The sequence below is a fragment of the Siphateles boraxobius genome, unplaced genomic scaffold, assembly GCF_051911475.1.
Source record: "Siphateles boraxobius isolate OS27281-9 unplaced genomic scaffold, OSU_SipBor_1 47, whole genome shotgun sequence".
Lineage (NCBI taxonomy): Eukaryota > Metazoa > Chordata > Actinopteri > Cypriniformes > Leuciscidae > Siphateles > Siphateles boraxobius.
In genome coordinates this window covers 651837-667500 of record NW_027509108.1, presented here as the reverse complement: position 1 = coordinate 667500, position 15664 = coordinate 651837, and the positions used below count along the sequence as shown (strand labels likewise).

Genomic DNA, 15664 nt, shown 5'->3' with positions numbered 1-15664 from the left:
AGAGAGTGACAGAGAGAGAGTGTGACAGAGAGAGTGTGTGAGAGAGAGTGTGTGAGGGAGAGAGTGTGAGAGAGAAAGTGTGAGAGAGAGAGAGTGTGTGTGATAGAGAGAGAGAGAGTGTGTGAGAGAGTGAGAGAGAGTGAGAGAGAGTGAGTGTGTGAGAGAGAGAGAGTGAGTGAAAGAGCGAGAGAGAGCGTGTGAGAGAGAGTGTGAGAGAGTTATTTATTTACTATGCTACATATACGTTTTGTCTGTTTGTCTTATTATTTAAATATAATATGTTAATGCTTTGGCAACATTGTGATACACAGTCATGCTAATAAAGCTCATTTGAATTGTTAGAGCGAGAGTTAGAGCGAGAGAGAGAGTTAGTGGCAGTATATGTAAGCATTATAAGGTGTTCACGAGTTCAGTTCCTCTGCTGTCGGGAAGCACGTTCATGTTTCCAGGTTATTAATATCTCATGCTCTCACACAGATAATGTGACAGACACTAAACGGGCCGGTTAAGAGAGACAGATTAACACACAGCCACACACACACACACTGGCATAAGCACATATAAATGCTCATAATGGAGTGAAACAACATTAGACGCAGAAGTTCATCACAGCGGTTCATATTTACAGGAACACACGTCGATAGACCAAGACGCTTTATGGAATTAAATGTGGATGAAAACTAAAGTGGAACATCAACATACAATGACATTATCAGGTACAGATTATGTGCTTTTAAATTTAATGCGAGTTTGAATATCATTTTGCATAACCTTTATAGCCATACTGAAAGCAACAATGAATAATTCTCCTCAGATTTTGAAAATAAATGAAAGGAAACAAGAAAGTTCAAACTGTGAACAATCACGTGTATTCTATGTAGGGCTGCAACAACTAATCGATAAAATCGATGAAAATCGTTGTCAACGAATGTCATTATCGATTAGTTGGTCTGCTCACGTCACGGGGAGCGTTTACTGATGACGTCACTTTCATGACAACACAGTCACCTGCGGAGTGGCAGAGAGACTCAAGGGTGTAATCCATCAGCCGGAAACTGAAGCCTCGCGGGAGCCGCCATTGTAGCAGAACTTCACCTGCTGTTAGCATTCCATTGACTCCCATTCGTTTTGCCGTCACTTTGACAGTGAATAACTTTACCTCTGAGGCGTCCAAAGACTTCATTTGTCCATTATTTATTTCTAAAGAAACACGACAATGTATAAAAGGCTCCATTACTTTGTATCTTACGTTATGGGCCCGTAGAAGCCGTTTTTGTAAAAATAGGCTAACGATTGCGTCATAACCACGCGACTTTATGTCGCACAATAGAGACATTACCGTATAGACAGGAGGAGAAGCTCGCAGGCAATCTTTTACTGTCTATGAGGCAATCGGGGGACATAGAGGCATAAAGTCAAGGAGAAGCCCATAGATAGAGAGTCCATAAAAACAACGGGACCAAATATTTCAACAACGTTTTTGAGGAATTAGGTGATTCAGATTTGTCTTGGCACAGCTACTAGAAGATTTACAACTGTCAGACTGTCGTCACGCTCAGTTTGAGCCTGCGCAGTCGCTCAGCCATCAGGAAGTGAGTGCTCTAATCGGGCTTCAGTCTTCTCCGTTGAAATCAAGGGGGTCTCTGTGTCCATTTCTTTTACTGTCTATGGAGAGTACAGATCAATCGGCGGCAGAAAAAAACTGTGCGGCCCGAGCCATCTAAGGCATGGGAGCATTTTACATTAAATACAACAAAAAAGATTATAACCTGCAAGTAATGCAAAGCTGAGCTTGTGTGGCATGGAAGTATCACAGTGATGCACGAACACATGAAGAGGAAACACGCTGGTGTCACGGATGAAGGTGAAGCATCAGCACGATAAGCGAAAACTGTGTATCCTCATCATATGAACATGTGAAAATGGTATAGTCTAGTTTAATTCAATGCTACTGTGTAAACAGCTTGGGTTAGGGTTAGGGTTAGTTTGTTTACTAACTTCGGGACAGTCACACTAGATCTATTTTGTCTCGAGCATCAGATTGCGCAATCAGTTTGCTCGCAACATAAGTGATGGATTAAAATAGCGCTACCGCAGAAATAGGTAAAATTAAAACGGTGTTTACAAAGTGAAGCATTAAATACAAAGGCAGTTAATAACAGCAGCAGTAAAAGATTGTTTTTTAGTCACTGTAGTCAGTGGTTTTCATCAAATGGTTTTCATTTTTCCTGTCCTTTTAATCGAGCCTGTTAGCTTGCTGCGCACCGCCATCCCGTTCTCTTTATAGCATTTGTCTACTATTAAGTTTTAATTGTTTTTCAAACGCGATCTACTGCGGCTCTACTACGTTCACACGCTTGTTTTCAGTCTTTCTATATTACATTTATCAATATATCCTTATAATTCATTTAATTTTAAATAAAAATTAAATGAATTATATATTTGAGATGTTTTTGGTTTATATCTTCACATCTGAACAACATGTCTGCGTAAATTTGTTTTAACAAAAATGATGTTAAAACATAATATGTTGTATATAATTTAGATTTTTTTTTTACATTAATCATGGTTGTCAACTTGCCATCAGCAATTATCATTAAAAACAATGCAAATATTGATTTACACATAAAATGTTTCTCCTTGCATCACTCAAATGCTGTTTTTTTTTATTTCAGAGTGGGTGTGTGTGTGAGTGAGTGAGTGTCTGTGCACGTGTGTGTATGTGCGTGTGAGAGAGAACGAGTGTGTGTGTGTTTGTGTGTGTGTGTGTGTATGTGCGTGTGAGAGAGAGAATGAGTGTGTGTGCGTGTGAGAGAGAACGAGTTTGTGTGTGTGTGTGTGAGAGAGAGAGAACGAGTGTGTGTGTGTGTCTCACCGTGACCCAGCTGATCTGGGCTCCCAAGTCTCTGAAGTAGAAGGTTGCAGTGGTTCCCACCGGCAGATGCTGCAGAACATCCTCATCCTTCAGAGATTTACCCTCTGCAACACACACCCATAATGCATCAGCACACGACCACCAACCCTAACCCTTCATCTATACAGCTGTACAACACAAACTAACACGACAGAATCTATTTAACCCCTTCTTTCGGGTTTCTCCCCACACGTTCACACAGAATCATAGAGTTCAGTCATAAAGCATCACAACATGACATCATGACTTTGCGTAAACATACACGCCACTTTCAAGTCAAGTGGCGTGTTATCTATACGCATTTTAAGCTATCCGCGTGTATGTCCACGCCGAAATCTTTTGCGTGTATGTCTACGCCATTAAATGTCCGAGTGATTCCACATGCATGTGTACGCCGTTAAATGTCCGAGCGAAACGAAGCAAAATCTATATCTACATCTGTGGAGCGATATTTTTTTTCCTAGGATGGTAGGAGAACACTCATAAATGGTATTAACCCCAGTGACGGGTAGGTTTAGGGACGGGGTTGGGGTAGGTCATATATCTATATATACATAATATACAGTAATATAACGTTAAGTCAAAGGCGTTGATAAACACGCTGAAAAGCGATTATGCGTGTTGATAGCACGCCAAAAATGGAAATACGAATTGGCGTGTCATACATACGCCATTTCATGAGATCAGTCTGAGCATCAGTCTCAGTACAGTATTTGGCTGCACTTCAGCAGTGTGCTCGAAAAACTGCCTCTAGTGCTGGCTTATATAAGTTGCCTGTGGTGTAGGATTAAATAATACTTAGAAACAGTGAGCAAGAGCTTTGACAGCTGAACGTCTTCTCATGCTAACAGTGAATGTCAGCACTCAGATCAAAGGTCCATCACTCAGTCGAGATAATAACTCAAGTTTAATACGTACTGGGATCCAAACGAATGGACTGTCGGGCCGGATACCACTGAGGGTCTGAAACAAACACGCAAAACACAGGAAAACATTAACAGCACAGTAAAATACACTTACACTTCCTTTCAAAAGTTTGGGGTCGGAAAAGATTTTTGATAGAGTCTCTTATTCTCACCAAGGCTGCATTTATTTGATTAAAAATACAGTAATATTATTGCAATGTAAAATATCTGTTTTCCATGTGAATATATAGAACAATGTAATTTATTCCTGTGATCAAAGCTGTATTTTCAGCATCATTACTCCAGTCTTCAGTGTCACATGATCCTTCAGAAATCACTCTAGTATGATGATTTTGATGCTCAAGAAACATCCTGATTATTATCAATGTTGAAAGGGTTGTTGTTTAATGAAGCATGGAAAGCGTTTCCCAGTATTCACTGATGAATAGAAAATTCAACAGAATGCCTGAAGATCAGACATGGATGTATACTCACGACTCTTGTGGAACATGGACTTGATCTCTCCGATAGTGGCATTGGGCTCAACCTGCCAATCAAACAAATGCACAAACACTAGTTTTAGAGTGTGTGTCTGAATCGAGGGGTAAATTTAGCTCTGGCTTTATTACAGCAGCTGTTCTGAGAGACACAAAACACCAAACAAACACTGACCGACTGACCAGATCTCCCAGAACACACAGCCTCACGCTGAGACTGCCTCAACAAGTCCGCCAAGACACTGCTTTATCTAACGTTTGTGCGTTTTCTGTCAGTAGCAAAATAACTAATGAATGTGAAACCGATTAAAAGCAGAAATAGTTGAGTTAAACCCAGTTCGTAACAAACACAGGAGACACGAGAGATTCCCTCTCTCTCTCTCTCTCTCTCTACATCTTTAAGGCACCTTAAAATCAAATTTTTTTTTTTTTAGCTTTTAGTATGAACATGTTACGCTTAAGGTTATGAATAAGCTTGTGTGTTCCAAAACAATGACAAAATTCGCATTTAGGAGATACAAGCATTCAAACTTAGTCTCTCTCTTCCGCTAAAATGGATCAGGGATTTTAATGACATCACCGCGGACTTCAGCTTCTCATCACATCTTCTGTCTAATCAAATGCTCTCTAGAATCTAAAGCTCCGCCCCCTAAGCTATAAACACCAACTGGCTGAAGAGACCGTTGACAACACACAAAGCAAAATGGGCTGAGGATGTGTGTTCGGTTGCTCGAGTTTTCCAACTGTACGTTTGTTTTGAATGAAATGGCTAGAATTTATTCATTTCTACTATTGAATTCAACGTATCATCAGTGGATTCGCTTTCATCGTGCTGTCAAGTACGACTTACAGTCTGTGAGGGAAACTAAACGCTATTGGCTATTAGAAAAAGGGGAGGAGCCATTCAATAAGTCCCGCCTCAGCTTCCTGTCTCAGTGGAAATTACGTTAACGCATCAAACAAAGCTGCGCGTTTCAAAGCACTTCCGTGGAAATTTAAATATTCCAAAAACGTAATGAATGAACACGCAAGACCTCAAAATGTGCTCAGATGCATTTATCATGAAAACTCCTGCTTAAGAAATGTCTGTGATTCTAAATAAAACAGCATTGTTGGTTTAATGAAAGACTTTTTACTTGCAAAATGTGCCATGAATTTATTTATTTTTTTTAGCATGGAAAGTAGCTTTTGAAGTAGAAGTCGACTGATTGATTTGCCGATTAATCGGCACCAATAATTGATTTGCTGGAAAAAGTGGTTGTCGGCAAAAAATCCCTCCGGACAGTTTTTTCTGGATTGTGTCCATTGCTGGAGCGGCTGAGAAGGGTTTACTTTCATTATACAATACGAGAGCGCCCTCTAGAGGCCGAATAAAAAACATCACTGACGCCTCGTGGAATTTGTTTTGACACGTTTTGAGCGGGACACTTCAGAAACGGATTTAAATAAGACAATGAAATGGTACGTATACAGTACAGTACCATACGTGTTTTCATATCATTATAAAGTGATTCATTTGTTGACTAGATGCCGCATTAGTGGAGAACTGCAGTATGCTTGCCTTTCGAGGCTGAGATGTCGCTAACATTAGTAGTACATAAAGCGAAAAAAAACAATGTGTATTCATCATTAATATTTTATATTTAAAAAATACAGTTTTTAAATTTTTGTAATAAAGTTCAGCACTATTTTGTGTGTTATGCTTGTTTCCATTTAAAAAACTGTTGATTAATCGGTGCCAACCTAGTAATGCTTAAAATCCACTACCGGTCGTCCTCTACTTTGAAGAACCTCGAGTAAACTCAATGCTATTTACTGTGAATGTTATCATTTATAGTAAATATTGGTAACACTTTACAATAAGCTTTCATTCGTTAACATTAGTTAACTACATTAGTTAACATGAACTAATAATGAACTGCAATTCTACAGCATTTATCAATCTTTGTTAATGTTAATTTCAACATTTACTAATACATTATTGAAATCAAAGGTTGTATTTGTTAACATTAGTTAATGCACTGTGAACTAACATCAACAAACAATGAACAGCTGTATTGTTATTAACTAACATTAACATATACAGTAACGCATGTATTGCTCATAGATAGCTCATGTTAGTTAATACACTAACTCATTTTAACAACTGAAACCTTTTCGTAAAGTGGTACCTATATAGTAATGTATTAAAGCATCTTCTTGAGCTAATCATTTCTTTCCCGCCAAAAACCTTTAATTCTTCAGTTATTTAGATCTTCATTCTACTGATGACATCATCATCATCATCGCAGACTGGCATTCCACTGTGACATCACAACACCAGTAGCCAGTGACATCACAGTCGGAAGCGGTAGTTAATCCGAGGACATTCGAGTGCAATCCTCGATAATCCTCCTGACATTCTGGAGGCCTCCTTACAGGGACGACTACAGCAAGACCCCGAAACACACACCCTGAGCCCGTTTCTACAGAGAGCACCACTCTAGGGATGAGCACGTCACATTTCACAGTGGGAAAAAGCCCTTCATTCATTTGAGAATAATCAGGAGAGAGTGGAAAGTGAATGGAGTGAGGCTAATGGTTACAAGGTAGCATCTATACATGGGTAGTTGAAATATAACACTGATCTGGAAGCTTTTTAGGTTAAAATTGTGTGGCAAAGTACATACTAGATTGATTGATTATCAAACATTTTTAATTCAGTTTTAGCAGATGATTAATTGCTCTGCCGTGCAGGGTTATTATCGTTAACTAAAACTAACACCATCAAAAAAACAAACAAAAAAAACATTTTTGTTTCTTAAAATAAACGTTAACTGAAATATAAAAATAATTTTTTTTTTAAGTTAGGTGCTAATTTTGTGTAGTCGAGGTACTACTGTAATAGAAGTTCATAAAAAAACTTTATACACATGTATATACACACATATATGTGTATATATATATATATATATATATATATATATATATATATACACTAAAAATAATAAAACTGTCAAAAAAAATAAAACAAAAAACTAAATGACCAAAACTTTCAAATGAACATAAAAATATTAATACAAATCATAGTAGTGTTACGTGTATGATAAAGTAATGTAACACTGCTACGGCATATTATCGTTAACTAAATCTGACACCATAATAAAAAAAAACATTTTTGTTTCTTAAAATAAAGATTAACGGAAAAATAACATTTAAAAAAAAATGTTTTTGTTAGGTGCCAATGCAACATTTCTCATTTTTGGTGTAGTTAAAGTCGAGGTACTACTGTAATAGAAGTTCATAAAAACTATATACACATTAAAAACTAAAATAAATAAAAAACAACTAAATTACTAAAACCTTAAAATGAAAACTAATATAAAATAAAAATGAATTAATTTTTTTTTAACAAAAATCATAATAGCGTTTTAATGATAATGTAAAATAACACCGCTGCTGCATGACAAATAAACCTTTCAAAGCACAATCATCCCATGTTGTCTTTTAATTAATATGAGGTTGTAAAACGTGCGTGTGCATAATTATGCAGTGGTTTTAGATGAGGTAATGCATGTCAAATATCAAAAAGGAGGTAAAAGTCTTTCCTACCTTGTCCAGGAAGCAGAGCTTGTCCTTCGTCTTGGCGTCCAGAATCTCCACCTCGAAAAAGACCACAGCTTTCTTAGTCTTTTTAGTGGGTTTGCGTTTGGCCGGGACGGGGGGGCCGGGTATTGCTCCCACGGACCCGTTCTGAGCCTTTTTGGGCAGCGTGGCCTCTAAAGCCAGAGTATCCATACTGTCTGCTTTCTTTATCCACTCTCTCTCTGAGTTTTTAACTACTCTCCTCTCTTAGTCCCTCTCTAACCTCCAAAACGAGTGCAGGACTTTCTGGAAAGCGTGAGGTTTAATGTCAGCTGTGGAAATAAATCTGTCTGTCTGAGCACCCACCCCCTCTCTCTCTCTCTCTCTCTCTCTGTATGTGTCTCTCTCTCTCTCTCTCTCTCTCTCTCTCTGTCTCTCTCTCTCCTGTCGTCACCCTCTTGTTCATCTACACGTTTGGCCCCTTAACCCTCCTAAAAACACATGCACAAACAAGTAAACAAAACTTCTATCTCTTTCACTCACTCACTCACTCACATGCACCTTATTCTCTTTTTTTCTTCTGAACCCTCCAGAGGAAACGTGACCCCTCCTCAGTCATCCCAATATGTGCTAATTATAACTTGCCTTATGGATGCACACATGGAACACACACACGAATGTAACAGAGCCCAGCCATGCCCTCATCGACACCAGAACCATGGTTTACACAAACAGATTTATGATTTTAGTTTTGCACCATTGCATTGGGGTTTGCCTGCCATTACAATGATAATGTAAAAATAAAAAATTAAAATAGGTTCAAGTGACAGTATTTTTGTAATTTTTTTTGTAAAATTTGTAAGACTACTGCTATCGGCCCCTTATTATATTTCAACTCAAAAATCAACAGGATTTGTAAACATACCTTGCATTATTTTCTTGACAATAAAAGCAATACTCCATTTCTGACTATTTTAAATTATGATTCTATTTCGTTTAAATAATTTTTAGATGTTTATTCGTCATATATAAAACTAGAATACATAAATGTCACCATGTAAAATAATAAATAACAAAAATATGCTTCATTTTCTACAATACAAAATTTCGCGGTGAAAAAAAAACGATGATTTCCGTTGTTTATCTGTTCTGGGCCGCACTATTTTAGGAAGGAGAAAGAGGGAGATTATTAATAACTTGGAAGGGCATGAGCAGATGACACTGGAGGAAACCCCAACTGAAAGAGAACTGCGAGGAATAAACCAACATTATTTTAAAGTTTACTAGTTTTTTTTTGTTACTTTTTATCTTTGTTATCCTTCAATCTCCCGACATTTAAAGTTGACTAGTTTGAGGCGAAATACAGCAGCATTAACGATACACACAGGAGACAGCAGGATCGAGCGACCGTTAAAGCGTTTAAAGAAAATCACGTGAGTGGCTTTCGCGCGCTTTAACATCGACATTAACGATTTTTTTATATCTAAATTATTCTTATACGTTGTGCTGTGTTAGTTTTGTTCCCCTCTTTGATTTATTAGTTACTTAATTAGGATGTATGATGTGTTTATGTCCCTGAGACTGAGAGATCTTCTGGCGCCCTCTTGTGGACATCATAGAACATCGCTTATGTCAGTTTTATCAACAAGACTTTGACCGAACGTGTCCTACATGTTCAATGTACATCAAAGTGTTAGATCAACTTTTAAAATAACCTTAACGAATTGTACGTACGCCCTATCTTCATCAACCCGGATTGATGTGCACAAATAGTAAATCCACACAGAAACATTCAACTACTTCCGGGTTTATGGAGAGAAGAAGAGCTGCGACTTCAGTCCCACATGATGAACAAGTCCGTCCTGTTACAGCACATATGTTTTTGGTCAGATATCACAACTTAATTGTGTTTATTGAAACGCTGAATGATAGTGAATAAACAAGTGCACGCGAGGTTCCTACTCAAAATTACGTTTGTTATACTTATCTCGAGGACAAATTTAATTGGCAATATTAACCACCTCACATGTTGCAATCGATATTCCTATTGCACATATCGTGTCGTAATATATGGGACAGGGGTTGTTTCAGAGTCTGATGAGATGCGGTGTAACCCTAACCCTAACTCTCTGGGTCGAGGGGACTTTTCACTGCAAACTACTTTCCCATCCCTGCTTCAGGACCGTCCAGTTTGCATAATGTGTGTGTGTGTGTGTGTTATAGTCCGATTCATAATTCTACATACCGATCAGTTTGTCCTATTAGGCCGAGGTGTTTGTCACACACCAGCGTGCTCTCTAAACTGCACCCTCAGTGATGTGTTAATAGTTCATTCATTTTCACACGGCACGATTATTTCCTCATCTCAACAGCATCAACTGAGACCTGAACGCCTGAACAATGAGAACTGAAAATCAGTAACGATATCTTACCTCGTAATGCTTCATTGTTGCAGTTTGAATTGCTTATCCCAGCACGGTGAGAGACAAGCACGAAGTCCAATCAAGAGGAACGGATGATGCCGCACATCCAATGGGAACAGAGTGGTGAGCGATTACCAACAAATACGAAGACCTGCGCTTGATGTTGTCACTGGTGAAACGCATCAGAGCCGCCTTTTCGACCCAGAAACCAATAGGAATCCGATTAGATACAAGAGGTGTTGAACTAGCGTTAAGCGCCGCCTAGTGGTGATGTGAGGAGATTACACGTGCTTCTGTGATGACAGCAGTCATTTAAAAAAATTATTCTTGTTATAAAACAATTACAGTTTGTATGCATAAATACCAAGCTGACTGAAAATATGTTTGAGTGTATGTTACAAGAAAGCCTTATTTTTACATTTCGTTTCATATAGCCTATCGAGAGGAAATATAAAAGAAAAAAATAGACATATTCTGATAGGCTTAATGTTTTTTTTTATTTAGACAATGATTCTTTGTTATACACCAATTACAGATTTTATTTATAAATACCAAGCTGTTTAAAATTATGTTTGAGTGCATGTATATTACAATAAGGCCTATTTTTTAAATTTCTTTTTATAAATACAGTCTATTATATGGAGGGATTAAAAAGAAAAAAAGAGACATTCTGATAAAAAGATTTTTATTTTTATTTTTTAACCTTATTTCAGTAACATGTAAGAAGAATAGAGACAGCTTTTATAATAAATAAATTAAATAATAATTTATTTAAATAAAATAAATTAAAATATGTTTTAATATCCGTATATGATCTGGACGATGTGAACATTTTTTGTAAAAACTACGCACTAACTGAAGAATCAACCAAATATCTTTCTCTGGATTAATATATATTAATATGTATATTTATATTATTATAGATATTTTTTCTTTAAATTATTTCAAATAACAAACAGGCATTAACACATTAACAATAAACCAAGCATCATATCATATAAACAACATAATAATACAATAAAAAGCAAATTATAACAATAAATTAGATTGTGTGGGTTAATCCATATATATTGCCATTCATTTATAGAGTTTTAAGGCAATCATCCTTCCTATTTGTTTTAAGAATCGAAATAAACATTTTTAAATGCCACACAACATGGATAAACTTTAACAAAACTACATTTGTGTAGGGTGAAGTCAGCTAAAATGGGACACGTTTTGGTAATAAATAAGCTATGCATGAGATCTAATGATATTTTTATAAATTAGCATGGGTCTCTTAAATATATCTTAAATGTGAAAAAGTATAATTGTTTTAAAATGATGAGAGTTAGAGTATCATCACCTGATTGAGCCAAGGCACACGTACCATTCAGGTAAAACGGGCCTGTGTTAAATTTGTGTTTAAACTTGGATACAATCACATACTATTACACAAATATTCTATATTTTTGTTGTCCAAAAAGACACAAAATCTAACAATGTGATAGTCAAAGGCAGGTATTACAGTTTTTGTCTTTCTTTCTCTGGATTTTGTAGGTCAGCTTGGTCAGAACTGTGAATGGATTATGCAAATGTGTGACTAAAACGAAAAGCGTCCGTTATGACTACATGCGTGTTTACATTGTTTTCCTTGATACAAAAGCCATCGTTTTTTTAAAGTTTATATATATATATTTTTTTAGTTAGTTTCGGTTTCATCTGTGTCCTGCAGATCTACGGCATATCACGTGGTTCGGGTGTGGAAACTAGAAACATCCGGAGAGTTTGAGAAATTTCTCGAACTTTCCTCACGGTTTCAAATAGGGACGAACCGCAGCCAGACAGGGGCATAAAAGCCGCTTGTCGACGGGATAACATCTGTCCAATAAAGCTATTCTAAGAGTTATTTGCAAGGATATTTTTATTAAGTTGATGCGAACCGAACTCGACTGAAAAACACCGCATCGCGAGCAGGACTGGTGTTAATCCACTGTTTGATTTTCAGAGAATAACTAGGCTACTTAAAAGAAACGCTCAATGGTGAAGATGGGGAAAGATTATTACAGTGTTTTGGGGATTCAGAAAGGTGCGTCTGATGACGAGATCAAAAAAGCATATCGCAAACAAGCGCTAAAATACCATCCGGACAAAAACAAGTCGCCAAGCGCCGAGGAAAAGTTCAAGGAGATCGCGGAGGCGTACGACGTGTTGAGCGACCCGAAGAAGAAAGACGTTTATGACAGATTTGGCGAAGAAGGTGAGTGAAATGATGTAACCTTTCGCTGCACTGCTTAATGACAAAGATAGAGATCTGAATGACATAATTAAGACACTCTATACAATAAACATATCGTTCAAATGTTAAACATTTGTGTGTATAGATATCTGACTAGTGATTATTACATTAGATAACTGGATTGGTTAATAATGACAGCATTCACGATATTGTCAACACAAACTGTAGTGTTTTAGGTCGAGAGAAATCAATCTGGCGAAACTACTGAAATGTTAATACGTTCAGGTTCCTTTGTACAATTACGTTGAATATATCTGATTTGAGATGCTGCATGCTGATTGGCTAACTTGAGCTGTGTGTGCGTTCTAGAACGCTTGCTGGAATATTCTGACGGTCACGTGATAGAAAGAGGCGGAGCGCTGTCAGCAGTTCTGTGTGTGTCTGTGCATGTTCAGTGTTCAGAAAACATTCAGCAAACCAGTCTGTCCTACTCCTAGGGCTAGGGTTGACCCCTTCTAGAAAAGTCTAGTCTATTTATTTTATATAAACCAGGGGCATTACGATGTCTAGAACATTTTTTTAGCAATTTTTATATTAAATTTTTTTGTGGGAGGGGAGTATTATTGATCTTATTATTTAAAGAAAATAAAAGGGATTTCTGGGAATAAAGTAAAGTATAAAAAAAGTTCTGGGTCTATTTTAGTTATCAAGTGATCAATTTTAAACTTTGCAAAGATGTTATTTTAAATTTTGCACAAAAACACAAATCGTTTCTTGTCTCATCACATTCCGTTATGAATTACATGAATCACGTAAATGATAGCATATTTTCACTCCAAAACAGGGAAATATCATGAAAACAATATTTTGCATCACTGATATTAGTCTGCTAATATAAACATTTCTATCATAAAAAAAGTTTTTTATATCAAATAAATCTACTTACACCTCACCACGCTTTTTTTTTTTTACTGCAAAAACTAGAAAGGGACTTTACACTTGTCTTATGTAAACATTAAGCCCCGCCTTCTGTGATGTGATTGGTCATCTCAAGCATTTTGACATTGATGAGCGCTGTTAGACCAGCGCATTTTAAACTTTCTGTCATCCTAACAACCATCAGTAATGGAGTGCAGCAGATTTGGCCATTTCTACATTGTATTGATGAGATTTTGCATAAGAATTCAGTTTATGTGAATTTGAGTTAAGAAGAAGGTATAGCAGTTGGGTAATCGAGGTAATGAACAGTTCCATACAACATAATACATTTTTTCTTTCTAGTAAAAGTTCTTAATTCATCTTAATTAAATGTTGTCCCTTGGTGGAGTTTTTATGAGTTGTCTATCATTTTTATACAACACCACACAGTATGTAATATGTGAGTGACCTCTTTGTTTACCATGTGCAGGACTGAAGGGTGGCGTCCCTGGCGGTGGAGGAGCTGGAAGTAATTTCTCCTACACATTTCAAGGGGATCCTCATGCAATGTTTACAGAGTTTTTTGGAGGGCGAAGCCCTTTCGAGCACATGTTTGGCCGTAACGGTGGCATGGACGAGGGAATGGAAACTGATGACCCATTTGCTAGTTTTGGCATGGGTGGCATGGGCGGTTTCCCACGCTCCTTTAACACGCGAGGTCCCAGTGGGAAACTGGACAAAAAGCAGGATCCTCCAGTGACCCACGACCTGAGGGTCAGTCTAGAAGAAGTGCTCACTGGCTGCACCAAGAAGATGAAGATCTCCCGCAAACGCCTGAATCCCGATGGAAGGACGACACGCAATGAGGACAAGATCCTTACAGTGGAAGTGAAGAAAGGCTGGAAAGAAGGAACCAAGATTACTTTCCCTAAGGAAGGTGATGAGACACCATCAAATATCCCAGCGGATGTGGTGTTTGTGGTGAAGGATAAGCCACATCCAGTGTACAGAAGAGACGGATCGGACATTATTTATCCTGCAAAAATTACACTCAAAGAGGTAAGATGGGCTCTTATTTTAAGAATTTGCTTACAAACTCTTTTCTTTCCCGTCTGTATTTTTCTAATCACGTTCTTCTCTACTTTCTCAGGCACTTTGTGGTTGCACAGTGAATGTTCCAACACTGGATAGTCGCACGGTCAACTTAACAACTCAAGACATTGTTCGTCCCGGGATGAAACGGCGTGTCACCGGGGAGGGTCTTCCTCTTCCGAAATCCCCAGATCGTCGTGGGGACTTGATTGTCGAATATGAGGTCAAGTTTCCCGAAAGATTAAGCCAGAGTGCCAAGGACACTATCGCAAATGTTTTGCTGGCTTCTTGAGCTGTGTAAACTGCCATGCTGGAGACATTGCCATTGGGAAATTTTGGTTTCATGGTATTTAAAGGATGGATATAAGGGGCTGCTGAAATTGTCGAACTGTTTTTCTGTGATGTATTGCGAATGAGAGACTATCTGAACCAAAACATTGCTGGACTAGACTGGTTTATGTGTTTATGTCATGTACATTTTGAACCCATTTTTCCTTTGGGTCAAGACCAGCAGAAAGTCTCCTGCTGCGGCCTCTTGGCCAGCGATTTGTTGTGCACTACACACATCTAAGTTTACTTATTCCAAAGATGGACAGTAGAGCATTGTGATGTGCGGGGCTACAAAAAAATAGTTTCTTATCAGTAGTCTGATCCTTTGGAAACCTCAGGGAAGTCTTTCTGTGAAAGCAGCCTGTACTTTTTCTTCTAATACGGCCTAATGTGACCATTTAGTGATCCCACTAAAAGTCATTTCCAATATAGTGGTGGCTCAAAGTGATCCCTGCTTGGATCCTCCCACTTCTTAGTATGTGAAACAACACTTGATGCAGAAGTTATATGGACAGAATCTCAAAAGCTCAAAGTCAGCTAGATGACAAATGTGTAACAAATACTAGATTTATTTCAAATAAATGACTCAAACTACTGATATTGTGGTTAATTTCTTATGCAAAATTAAATGGAACCTTTTTATGTTTTATTACAGGTAATTGATGTTATTAAATGTTTTGAATTGTTAAATAGATTTTGTCTATGCACAAATTCTGTGGGACACTTCTGTGGGATCTTTTTGGGTTGTGAGATTATCAGTTATGAGATGTTTTGAAGAGTTTTGAATAGATTGTTTAAAAGAA

General features: G+C 37.6%; 2 protein-coding genes across 3 annotated transcripts in view; one reads left to right on the top strand and one right to left on the bottom strand.

Annotated features, from left to right (window-relative positions):
• Window positions 1-10484, bottom strand: part of tecrb (trans-2,3-enoyl-CoA reductase b) — a 16524-nt gene extending 6040 nt beyond the window's left edge. Inside the window, exons 1-5 of one of the 2 annotated variants that reach the window (XM_077201317.1) lie at window positions 10313-10484; window positions 7908-7958; window positions 4315-4366; window positions 3833-3877; window positions 2876-2979 (exon numbers count right to left, since the gene is read on the bottom strand). In XM_077201317.1, coding sequence (XP_077057432.1) covers window positions 2876-2979; window positions 3833-3877; window positions 4315-4366; window positions 7908-7958; window positions 10313-10327 — 267 coding nt within the window. In that variant the 5' untranslated portion in view covers window positions 10328-10484. Of the gene's footprint in view, window positions 1-2875; window positions 2980-3832; window positions 3878-4314; window positions 4367-7907; window positions 8463-10312 lie in introns of those variants that run through there. The other variant, XM_077201316.1, reaches the window with a different exon arrangement.
• A 1487-nt stretch (window positions 10485-11971) lies between these two features.
• Window positions 11972-15459, top strand: dnajb1b (DnaJ heat shock protein family (Hsp40) member B1b). The gene is made up of 3 exons (XM_077201336.1): window positions 11972-12542; window positions 13930-14498; window positions 14590-15459. The coding sequence occupies exons 1-3, from the start codon at window positions 12323-12325 to the stop codon at window positions 14821-14823; spliced, it is 1023 nt and encodes a 340-aa protein (XP_077057451.1). The 5' UTR covers window positions 11972-12322; the 3' UTR covers window positions 14824-15459.
• Window positions 15460-15664: the final 205 nt, after the last annotated feature.

What these genes read in the sequence shown, in the direction of transcription:
- dnajb1b (XM_077201336.1), top strand. Translation starts at nt 12,323, where the DNA reads ATGGTGAAGATGGGGAAAGATTATTACAGTGTTTTGGGGATTCAGAAA. An exon ending in TGACAGATTTGGCGAAGAAG is followed by an intron (nt 12,543 to 13,929) that starts GTGAGTGAAATG and finishes TACCATGTGCAG; the next exon opens with GACTGAAGGGTGGCGTCCCT. An exon ending in CAAAAATTACACTCAAAGAG is followed by an intron (nt 14,499 to 14,589) that starts GTAAGATGGGCT and finishes CTACTTTCTCAG; the next exon opens with GCACTTTGTGGTTGCACAGT.